Source organism: Girardinichthys multiradiatus, chromosome 18 (genome assembly GCF_021462225.1).
Source record: "Girardinichthys multiradiatus isolate DD_20200921_A chromosome 18, DD_fGirMul_XY1, whole genome shotgun sequence".
Classification (NCBI taxonomy): Eukaryota; Metazoa; Chordata; class Actinopteri; order Cyprinodontiformes; family Goodeidae; genus Girardinichthys; species Girardinichthys multiradiatus.
In genome coordinates, this window is record NC_061810.1 from 31,858,212 (window position 1) to 31,870,900 (window position 12,689).

At 37.9% G+C, this 12,689-nt stretch overlaps 1 protein-coding gene across 4 annotated transcripts in view; it reads right to left on the minus strand.

Annotated features, from left to right (window-relative positions):
- Nucleotides 1-179: 179 nt before the first annotated feature.
- Nucleotides 180-12,689, minus strand: part of nbeab (neurobeachin b) — a 302,755-nt gene continuing 290,245 nt past the window's right edge. For all 4 annotated transcript variants that reach the window (XM_047391759.1, XM_047391756.1, XM_047391755.1 and 1 more), the window contains 4 exons: nt 6,067-6,168; nt 5,659-5,855; nt 3,548-3,699; nt 180-1,727 (listed from right to left, as the gene is read on the minus strand). In XM_047391759.1, the coding sequence (XP_047247715.1) occupies nt 1,637-1,727; nt 3,548-3,699; nt 5,659-5,855; nt 6,067-6,168 (542 nt within the window). In that variant the 3' untranslated portion in view covers nt 180-1,636. The remainder of the gene's footprint in view (nt 1,728-3,547; nt 3,700-5,658; nt 5,856-6,066; nt 6,169-12,689) is intronic.

A 12,689-nucleotide genomic window follows, 5' to 3' on the forward strand; every position in this document is an offset into this window, starting at 1 on the left:
TGAATGATGGATTTCAGTAGATCCATGTTCAAACAGCAGATGGCAGCATGACTCAACATAAAACCTTTCCAGATAAATCCACTCTTATTTACTCAGTGTATTTACTGCATTTATACAAATAAATAGTTAGTTTATACTAATGGATTAAAAGCAAAACATTTAAATGCATACTACAAACCTAGATTCTGGTCATTAACTTTATTTGAATGCAGTTACAGTATCCAAATATGTCCCATTTAAACTAAAACGTATGCAAAATGACACTGCACAGCTCGTATATTAAAACACTGCATGAAATCAAGAATTGCTGCTTTATAAATTATAAAAAGGATGTTTTTAAACTTAAAAATGGTTTTTATTTGAAAGCAAAGTAAACCCAGAGCCATCAGAATATCTTGGCATGCAAAATTATAGCCTTAGGTACATTGTTTTTATGTTGAACCTGTGTTTAGGAGAAAAAAAATAATTTGCATATTTTTGTCTGGATTGACAGATAAACAACACAATGTTTTTGATAGCTTTGATCAGTATACTAAAATAGGACACGTTTCATCAGCTTCATCAATAAAGGACATCAAATAACAAACATTGCTTAAACCTGTTCAGAAACAAAGAAAATATTGCTTATGAGAGCAAATATTGACAGTACTAAATGCAGTTTTGATTTCACATCCTTATGGTTAAAACATTTGTGCAAAAGAATATAAATTGTAAAGGGTTTAAACAGAAAATGTCTAATATACCAGTTATAACATGAGGTCATTAAAATGATACATGTCCAAAGGTCAGTTTTACTACTAATGGTAATCAACAGATATCGTCCAACAAATTTGGCTTTTAATCCTCTTGATCTGTCGTTTGAACAAAAAAGTTAAATGCATAAAATAATCTCGAACAAATTATAGTAAATGATCATAATCCTACTTTAAAAAAACAAAAAAAAAAAACAAATGGCAATGTCACATTTAAGTGTTGCTGGCATATCAAAAACATTTATCACAAAGGACTAAAGATTACATTAAAACTCACTTCTCTTCCATATGAACACCAAATATATGAACATTTTTTCACAAACATACAATTAACTTCTGCGTAGGAGCAAATAACGGCTTTATCCATGTTATTAAATATTTTAAGATGATAAAGACATTTATTCATGGCTTCCATGATGGCATCTCTCATAGCAATGGCTTGTCCCACAGCAATTAGATCATTTTTAACCTTTTACAGTCAACAAAAACTTTATGCTACCAGCATTTAGATCTTTCTCTTTAAACTTGTTACAAATAGCTGTCAAATGTGTGAACAGGTGATATGTTAAGAGAATAATTGAGAACTTAATGTGTATACGTTACCTCAGTTTCTCCTTAATCAGAACAGTCCCACTTGACTCCGCTGGAGAAGACGTTAGCTGGTGTTTGGGTACGATAATAAAACAATATGTCCAGATTGTACAGCAGCAGATAAATCACAATGTAGTTGCCTCTGAGGTCAGATGAACATAAAATAACAAGATCGCTGACGTTCTCCCTCGTTCCTTTTTGGATCTTCTACGCAGCTCAGTCATAGATTGGTAGTTTTTTTTTTTTTTTTTTCTTCTCTCCAAACTACCTTCATGCTGAAAGTATTCATCTGGTCAGTACCTGTTTTGATGCTCATAGTGCCATCTGTTGAAATCTATGTTAAATGCCACAATACTGCCAGAAGCCATGCCAGTGATCAAGGTCCTAAAGCATAGCAAAAAAGATTAAACAGTTATATTCTCTTAAAACATGTAATAGAGAAAATGCAATATTGGTTTAAGATTTAACCAGCACAAATCAGTGTAATAACCAATGTTAAGACTCATTTCAGTGCATGAAAACTATAACTTAAAATCTATAAGGTAGTAAATGAGAACAAACATGCATAAATCATCAGTATGTCAGCTTAAGTTGATTTATTGGTTTCACTGTTCTTCTGGAACCTTTGTGTCCATGTCTGGCTGGGATGTACTGAAGCTGCTGATTTATCAGAGAAGCCTCAAACTGCTTCACCCCAAGGGTCTAAATGTTCAACCACAACGGACAGTCCCTGTAGAACGGCTCTTTGTAAATCAAGTTGCAGACTTAACCGTACTTTTGTGTTACCTTGTGATGGCAAAATTTTGTAATTGAATAAAGCCATTCTTTAAAAGATAAAAAGGTAAAATATCCTATTTCTGGTCCAGAAAGTATGAAACAATCTGCCTTTCCGTTGTTTATCAAACAAGGTAAGTTGCTTTGAACTTGCTTTTTGGACACAAAAAGAGCCCCTCTAAAATGGAAATGTGCCACCATATTGGGAAGATTATTTGCCCTCTGGAACTGGAGAGCATGAATCAGTGTGAAAACAAAAATGTTTTATTTCTTGACCATAAGTGACATTTTTTAAGGAGAATATCTCAAGACCAAACATACATTTGTTTGGGCTCTTATTGGCAACACAGAAAAAGATAGAATGACTCTTAGTCTCCCCAAAGATCCTCTACACATGAAACATCAGTAAGCTTAGTGAAAGTAAACGGGTGAAGAGGTGTAGTAGTAAATCAGAGACATGTATTTACTGATGGATTCCAAGCAGTTAAATGGTAAAGCTTCAACCGACTATAGCCATTTGAACCAAATCATGGAAAAGATTCTGCATTGGTGAAATTTATGTCAAATTCCCCATGGGGAAACAAGGAAAATGTTTTGTGCTCAGTGTCCGAGCAGAGTAAAAAAAAAAAAATAGAGTATCAAAGTGTGGACACTATTGCTCCCTTTTGGACTTGAGGCAAAGTAACATTTCTGGGAAATTCTGCCCAGTGCTGGGTGGACCTGAGCACAGGATAGTTTTTGCTTTGAGGATTGTTCTTTCACATTGTTTCTTGGACATGATTTGACCACAGGTTTTACTTTTTCTATTTTGAGATGTGAAATTAAAAGCATTTGTTCATTGTTTTGATCATTTTGATGCAAGAGTAATATTGGTTTGTATAGATGGAGCTATACCTTTTCAAAATCTGAAATCCATTATTATTTTTCAGTTTTTGAAAGATGGTGCATCTTCATTAAAGAAAAAGCGTGGGCTATTTTTTATTGCAAATTGCTACTCTTTAAGCTCTAGCTTTGCATATAAAACGTCAGAGGACAGAATACCAACAGTTGTCAATGTCTCTGTAGAGAAATATATCAACATCAAGTTCTCATGGGTCATATGACATGATTGATAGTGGGACTTAAATCTCAGTCAGTCCTTTTCTACCACTTATTCCATAGTGGGTTGCGGGGAAGCTGGTGCCTATCTCCAGCAGTCTATGGGCGAGAGGCAAGGTACACCCTGGACAGGTCGCTAGTCACACAGGGAAACACACAAACAACCATGCACACACTCATTCATACACCTAAGGGCAATTTAGAGTGACCAATTAACCTAACAGGCATGTCTTTGGACAGATTTAAATCTGTTTTAAATCTGTTTTCCAAAAAACTAAAGCAAAACTCATCCTCTGAGGTAAAATAGCCCCATAAAACTGCCCAAATCTGACCTTTGATCATGTGATAGATCCATGGCTCGGATGCCTGCATCACAGCCAGGGTAGATGTAGAGTTGTCTAAAGTCACAAGCTTGCCACACCTCCACCACGCCATTGTCTCCACCTGTCACAAGGTTGTGTCCATCACTGCTCAGGAGAATTGCCTTCAGGAGGGATACAGACGTTTAACACATCACCTTCAGCTTACAAAAGATTATTTGGGATTTGCTCCAGAATGTAAGAGATGCAGCTAAATGAGATTTTCTTGGAATTCAGCTCTCAAGTCAATTAAAAAACATGCAGAATGAGAAGAAAAAGGGGTCAAGTGTTTAGTTTTCTTTTTTATTGAATGTTTTGTTAGTCATTGTGGAAATGTGTGGAGGACGTGCACAAATAAGAAAAATGACTTCACAATCCTATCTGCATATGTAAAAGCAGATGTAAATTACTTTGTGTGTACAGGTCCTTCTCAAAATATTAGCATATTGTGATAAAGTTCATTATTTTCCATAATGTCATGATGAACATTTAATATTCATATATTTTAGATTCATTGCACACTAACTGAAATATTTCAGGTCTTTTATTGTCTTAATGCGGATGATTTTGGCATACAGCTCATGAAAACCCAAAATTCCTATCTCACAAAATTAGCATATTTCATCCGACCAATAAAATAAAAGTGTTTTTAATACAAAAAACGTCAACCTTCAAATAATCATGTACAGTTATGCACTCAATACTTGGTTGGGAATCCTTTGGCAGAAATGACTGCTTCAATGTGGCGTGGCATGGAGGCAATCAGCCTGTGGCACTGCTGAGGTCTTATGGAGGCCCAGGATGCTTCGATAGCGGCCTTTAGCTCATCCATAGTGTTGGGTCTTGAGTCTCTCAACGTTCTCTTCACAATATCCCACAGATTCTCTATGGGGTTCAGGTCAGGAGAGTTGGCAGGCCAATTGAGCACAGTGATACCATGATCAGTAAACCATTTACCAGTGGTTTTGGCACTGTGAGCAGGTGCCAGGTCGTGCTAAAAAATGAAATCTTCATCTCCATAAAGCTTTTCAGCAGATGGAAGCATGAAGTGCTCCAAAATCTCCTGATAGCTAGCTGCATTGACCCTGCCCTTGATAAAACACAGTGGACCAACACCAGCAGCTGACACGGCACCCAGATCATCACTGACTGTGGGTACTTGACACTGGACTTCTGGCATTTTGGCATTTCCTTCTCCCCAGTCTTCCTCCAGACTCTGGCACCTTGATTTCCGAATGACATGCAGAATTTGCTTTCATCCGAAAAAAGTACTTTGGACCACTGAGCAACAGTCCAGTGCTGCTTCTCTGTAGCCCAGGTCAGGCGCTTCTGCCGCTGTTTCTGGTTCAAAAGTGGCTTGACCTGGGGAATGCGGCACCTGTAGCCCATTTCCTGCACACGCCTGTGCACGGTGGCTCTGGATGTTTCTACTCCAGACTCAGTCCACTGCTTCCGCAGGTCCCCCAAGGTCTGGAATCGGCCCTTCTCCACAATCTTCCTCAGGGTCCGGTCACCTCTTCTCGTTGTGCAGCGTTTTCTGCCACACTTTTTCCTTCCCACAGACTTCCCACTGAGGTGCCTTGATACAGCACTCTGGGAACAGCCTATTCGTTCAGAAATTTCTTGCTGTGTCTTACCCTCTTGCTTGAGGGTGTCAATAGTGGCCTTCTGGACAGCAGTCAGGTCGGCAGTCTTACCCATGATTGGGGTTTTGAGTGATGAACCAGGCTGGGAGTTTTAAAGGCCTCAGGAATCTTTTGCAGGTGTTTAGAGTTAACTCGTTGATTCAGATGATTAGGTTCATAGCTCGTTTAGAGACCCTTTTAATGATATGCTAATTTTGTGAGATAGGAATTTTGGGTTTTCATGAGCTGTATGCCAAAATCATCCGTATTAAGACAATAAAAGACCTGAAATATTTCAGTTAGTGTGCAATGAATCTAAAATATATGAATGTTAAATTTTCATCATGACATTATGGAAAATAATTAACTTTATCACAATATGCTCATATTTTGAGAAGGACCTGTATTTGAGGATATTCTACTATGTTTCATCAAGTGTACTATGTCAACTTTCTTTACCCTTGTGGTATCATTGACCTCCATCTGTGCCAGCAGTTTTCCATTTATGCTGAAATTGCAGAAGCGGCCTCTCTCGTAACAGATGATGCAGTGACCCTCGCTGGACACGGAGATGAGCCGTGGACACTGATAGTTATCTGGTCCTTCCAGGGCCCGTAGCAGGTCCCCGGTTATGGTGTGGACCAGACATGGACCCTCTGTCGAATCCAAAAAATAGTGTGAGGTAACTATTTAGCTAAAAAAAAAAAAGCTGGACATATTCCTGATCATTTTGCATGGATCAGTATGTTACTGTACTGTAAGTTTGCCTGTGAACATGCTTTGCTTTAAAGCCTTTTTAAAAAGCATTTCTAGTGCTCCACGTTTTCCTGATGACAGCTACATGAATAGACAAAGAAGCACACTGACCTTTTGCTCCACTGATGACAAGGCCCAGCTCTGCACAGACTGACACACACGCAACTTCCTGGTCATGACCAGTCAGAACTGCTCGTGGTGCTGGGTAGTCACCTAAAAGATGAGACATGCACATCATCATTAAACTAATTAATAGATGTAGTTTAACAAAATTGTTCAGATGATAAATACACTGTGAAACTAGGTTTAAAGATTTAATCCACTAAACATTTTTTAGCCAGTACATATAAATAGAAGCACTGTGATCGTGACATACATCTGTCCTTTTGAATTGTTATGTAAATGCAGAGATGGCTGCCAAGCCACTTGATTCTCTCCCATGTGCCTCTTGATTGATGATTGCTGGGGGAGAGGTTACTGAGGGGTGAATAATGGCACCTCCAGCCACTGACCCTAGGATCTTACTACATGGAAAAGTAATCTTTCTAAAAATAACCTTATCACTAATTAAATCATTGATCAATAACTGTACTTAGTTTGTTTTTTCTTTAAAGATTTACAATTCACTGTAAGCTGCTATATTAAATTATATATATTACAGTTAATGGGAGAAAAACAAGTACAACTTTACCATTTCTATTAGCTGCTAAAGAAAAAAACCTAATTAACTGCTCATTAGCAAGAATAACCTTCATAAAAGCAGGATTTTTGGCAGTTTGCTTGTCTGGAAACACAGTTTACACTATGATATAAAGAAATTGGCAATATGCATAAAAAGAAGGTTGTTGCCCAAAATCCAGGAGGGGTTTTAAGCCCAGCTACATGCTGTCCTAAAAGCCCGGTTACAACAAGAAAGTCCTAGTTTGAATTCCAGCCTGGGCTCTTTCTACATAAAGTTTGCAAGTTCACCCTATCTAGGCATTGGTTCTCTCAGTGTATTATGGTTTCCTCCCTTTCCTAAAAAATGGCTGTTAGGTTAAACAAATACTCTAAATTGCGATTATTTGTCCAAGCATGGTTCAGTGTCTGTGTTGCCTTGTGGTGGACTGGCAACCTATCCAGGGTCTATCCCACCTCTTGCCCAATGTGGGGTGTTAGATGTTCATGACAGAGTAATTAGAAAATACTGAACAATCATGGCTTGTTTAGTAGGGTGTTGAAGACAAAGTGTTTTCTTTTTAAAACAAATATGGCAGAATGAGTTAGGTTTTTCAAAGTTGCATCTGAATAAAGCACCAGACTTCTGAAGAAGTATCATTTGTACAGGTAAGAAAATTGTAAAATTGCTTGGCCACAGCAAGCACAGCCTATCAGAGCAAATAACCTGTTCCCACATTCAGGCATGGTGGTGGAAGGTTGATGATTTGGGCTTATTTGCAGCCACAGGACTTGCAAACCTTGCAGTCATTGAGCTGACTTTGAGCTTCTGCGTATACCACGGTATTCCATAGTCAAATGTGGGGTCATCTGACAGACAGGTAAATATTGGGAGAACGTCATTGATCAACAAGACTATGATCCTATACACAACAGCAATTCAACAGAATGGCTGAAAATGAAAGGAATGAGGCTGCTGCAATTGGCAATTGCAGATCTTCATCTTATTAAAATATTTTAGCTTTGTACTGAACCTCCACAATGTTCTAAAGAAAGGAGGGTCAACAATTTTCTGCAGTGTCAAACAAAACAAATTACTTTGTAATTGCTGCTAAAACGTAGTTTTATAAGCTACTTCATTGAGAGTACTTGCTCCATGGCAGTGGTGACCATATTGGACAGTTTGTTTTCTTTTTAAATCACGGAATGAACTAAATAAAGAATTACCTTTCAATTGATATATTTTTTTAATTAGAAATTTGAGGCTTTTCTTTATAGGTCTGAAGTAATGCTTCAATGTTTGCCAAAAAATAAGAATTTGGGTAAATGAGATTGCCTTAATTTATGTCATCCTTGTGAAAGATTTTGCAGATTTGTTAAAACCCACAATCATCATACACTAACTTGGTATGCCTCTGCACAGCTGCAGCAGTCCAGTCAGCAAGCTGGACTATGATCGATGCATCATGGTCCCCTAGAGACTGGGACCAGTGCTGCCCTGTCAGTCTCAGGACCAGTCGCTGAGAGTGAACTGAATAGGACAAGTGTCAAAATAACACCCCAGGGAGTAAAAGAAAGCTCACCTGCTCATCAAAAGATTCAATCACGGTGCTTTGAATATACCTCCATTATTTTGGTAGCCCTTGGGAGAAGTGGATTCAGCCACCACAACTACCCTGGTGAAAATATATTTTACCACCAGTGTGAATGGGTGAGATTGAGACACTGAAAAATGACAGACAAGGAATTGTGGTTGGTTTAATTTAAGCACATTTACAGCACATGCAGCCTTTTAAGGTGTGGGCGATCAAAATTTTCTAGCCCAGGACATACTTTCAGGATGACAGAGAACATTAGCTTATTTTAAAAATGTTTTAACCAGCAATAAGCAACAGGCCTGAAATTAGGGCATTCAAATGCAGACGACCATTCCAATCATATAAAAAGGGGATTGCATATTATTCCTGATGGCAAAAATACCTGCTATTTACATTTATATAAATCTATTGTCTGCCTACACAGTTTATATATAGATTATATGTAGATCTATAATGTAAACATCTTCGTGGATGATTCTAAATCATATCCTAATCTCTATTCATCAGTATACTATGTTTAGTTTTTCTTCTGTCCACTAAAGATGCATTGCAAGCACGCGGTGTGGGTATCAAGAGAATACTCCCTTCTTACTGCAGTAACACAAGTGATGTTGCCCCTTGCTAATTGGAGGCATCCAAGCTGAAATTCTTAATTAACTGTCAAAGCCTCAGTGAAGTTAATTAGAAGACGCTTGCAACTAATCTAAAGCTCCAAGAATCGTTCACAACTGAAAACACAAGATTTCAAAGAATAAACATGTACCACTATCCAGAGCAAATGAGCTTTCTTATTTTTTTATTTTTCTTTCCAACACCAGGAATTTTAAGGAATTAAAATTCCATGTCAGTTTTTCCAATCCCCAGTGTAAATCAGGAACAGTAATTACACACCAGTGCCAAGGTCTGAGAGCAAGTTTAATAAATTATGATGTAGATGGACAAAAAAAAACAACCCACATTTGACATGACGTTTAAAAATACATTACAAAAGTATTCATATCCCTTTAAAAAATTCATTTCAATACACTTAATTTAAATTATGTGATTGGCCAACACAAAGTAGTGGACACAGGTGAAGAGGAAGGAAAATAAGAAATGATTCTTAACATTTTTCCCAAAATAAAAAAATAAAAAAACTGAAAAGTGTGGTCTGCACTTGTACTTAGCCCTCCGGTGTCAACACTTTTTAACCTGTCTGTTCATTACTGTTTTCTTACAAACATCTGAGGATTTCAAAAAAGAGCTGTGTTTATACAAAGATGAAATTACAGACAGGTGGATTGTGTTTACTGATGAGGAAACTTTTAAAGGTTATCAGCCGTACTGTATTTTATTTAGGGGTATCAAACAGGACCAAATATAAAATGCACCCCACACTCATAACTAAACCATACATTTTTCCTTCCACTTCACATCTATGTACTACTTTCTGCTGATCCATCACATAAAATCCTGAAAAAAATACACTGAAGATTGATAAAGTTGAAAAAAAAAAAAAAGAACAATTTCTGAGCACTGAAATGACCTCAAAACGTGTGACGTATCAGCTTTTGGTTTTGAGGTTTATTTTGAATTTTACAGAAAATTTCCTTTATCCCATTCACATTTTTTGTCCGGGTCATTAATCCAGAAATGATAAAAGAAAATGTAATGGCTTTCCTTTTACTTGAATTAAAATTGTTTTCACTGGTAAAACTGAGCTTTGTCTTTGGTAATAATTCCAATGTTTTATGAAGAAATTACTGAGAAGGGGATAGTTGACATTTATTTAAAATGAGCATGGGTATGGAACTAAAGTATTTACCAATACAGACAGAAATGTGAATGTTTTTCTAGAGTATTTACAGGTCCTTCTCAAAGAATTAGCATATTGTGATAAAGTTCATTATTTTCCATAATGTCATGATGAAAATTTAACATTCATATATTTTAGATTCATTGCACACTAATCATGGGTAAGACTGCCGACCTGACTGCTGTCCAGAAGGCCACTATTGACACCCTCAAGCAAGAGGGTAAGACACAGGAAGAAATTTCTGAACGAATAGGCTGTTCCCAGAGTGCTGTATCAAGGCACCTCAGTGGGAAGTCTGTGGGAAGGAAAAAGTGTGGCAGAAAACGCTGCACAACGAGAAGAGGTGACCGGACTCTGAGGAAGATTGTGGAGAAGGGCCGATTCCAGACCTTGGGGGACCTGCGGAAGCAGTGGACTGAGTCTGGAGTAGAAACATCCAAAGCCACCGTGTGCAGGAAATGGGCTACAGGTGCCGCATTCCCCAGGTCAAGCCACTTTTGAACCAGAAACAGCGGCAGAAGCGCCTGACCTGGGCTACAGAGAAGCAGCACTGGACTGTTGCTCAGTGGTCCAAAGTACTTTTTTCGGATGAAAGCAAATTCTGCATGTCATTCGGAAATCAAGGTGCCAGAGTCTGGAGGAAGACTGGGGAGAAGGAAATGCCAAAATGCCAGAAGTCCAGTGTCAAGTACCCACAGTCAGTGATGGTCTGGGGTGCCGTGTCAGCTGCTGGTGTTGGTCCACTGTGTTTTATCAAGGTCTGGGTCAATGCAGCTAGCTATCAGGAGATTTTGGAGCACTTCATGCTTCCATCTGCTGAAAAGCTTTATGGAGATGAAGATTTCATTTTTCAGCACGACCTGGCACCTGCTCACAGTGCCAAAACCATTGGTAAATGGTTTACTGACCATGGTATCACTGTGCTCAATTGGCCTGCCAACTCTCCTGACCTGAACCCCATAGAGAATCTGTGGGATATTGTGAAGAGAATGTTGAGAGACTCAAGACCCAACACTCTGGATGAGCTAAAGGCCGCTATCGAAGCATCCTGGGCTTCCATAAGACCTCAGCAGTGCCACAGGCTGATTGCCTCCATGCCACGCCGCATTGAAGCAGTCATTTCTGCCAAAGGATTCCCGACCAAGTATTGAGTGCATAACTGTACATGATTATTTGAAGGTTGACGTTTTTTGTATTAAAAACACTTTTATTTTATTGGTCGGATGAAATATGCTAATTTTGTGAGATAGGAATTTTGGGTTTTCATGAGCTGTATGCCAAAATCATCCGTATTAAGACAATAAAAGACCTGAAATATTTCAGTTAGTGTGCAATGAATCTAAAATATATGAATGCTAAATTTTCATCATGACATTATGGAAAATAATGAACTTTATCACAATATGCTAATATTTTGAGAAGGACCTGTATGCAAATTCAGAGTTTTATTCATCTTGCCCTTGGAGTCCTCTTGTTAAAAATGGTTCCACTCAGTATCAATAATCAAACAGGTAGCTCACAGATAATTTATTCCATCTAAACTTTTTAGATTTTTTTTTAATGAACAGTCTTTTTGTTCCAGTGCTGATCAAAAAATGGCTTCAACATAATTAAGGTGTTGAAAAAAAGCCCCATGCACTTTAATAGAGTTTATAGGGTTTAACTTCAAAACAAAGAACAAATTCCATGTTTAAATTAAATCACTGAAATGTATTTTGCTACTTTAAGAGTTGAGACTAATGCACACTAGGGGAAGGCAATATGGCAATATTTGGCTGTGAAGGGGTAAAACGTAATGACAATATGCCAAAGCAGAGAGATAATTGTTTGACCAATAGGGCAAATTCTTACTATTGTTGTTCTTTGCTCTTGCTTTGTGTCATCAGTTTTATTTCTTCCCTCTTTGGTATGCCGTGTAAACTACCATTTTAAAATTAAGTTGCAAGTTTTGTTTGATTGTCATTCAAATGCAGCGTCTTGGTGGCAAGCAAAAGGCAGTGAAAGTAAAGTGAGGATATTTCAACCAATAAAAAGTACAAAGTCTATAATGCTACTGTCTGTGCATTAAATCTGCTCTGCACCCTCTTTGGCTGGCCCACCTGACAATCGCAATTGACACAGCCAATTGAAGCCTCAATCTTGTGGGTACTTTCCAGAGAGGCAAATAGGACAGAAATGATCGATGGAGGATGTCTATGTGAGAGCAATATTGACTTTATAGTTGTGTCCAGTTGCTTAAGCTACTCGGGAGAGCTTTGTGTGTGCTTGCAGCAAACTGAGTAAATATCATTTGAAAGTTTTTTTTTTTTTTCAAATATAATTGCTAGATTATTAATAGTTGCACTGTTTCTAAGTTGATAAAAACATTTGATGAATAGTTTTTGCACTGCCCGTCGCTACTATTTCTCGGGTATCCTAATTAGTGAACTATTTTGTCTATTCATTTGTTACCAACTGGTCTGATTTGTTGCGATATTGTTGCAGAGGGTCTGCTTATAAAGTCACTTATACCACAAGGCGTTTTTTGCAGAAGGAGTTGATGTCTATTTATAGTGTAAATACAGCCGAGACAAGTTCCTGCAATGCTATCCTTCACAATAAGACGGTAGTCTGAACCTTGAATAACATTTTAAGGATGGTTAAAACAGCTTGCAATGACTTCTTTATTAAAGAAAAAAAACACG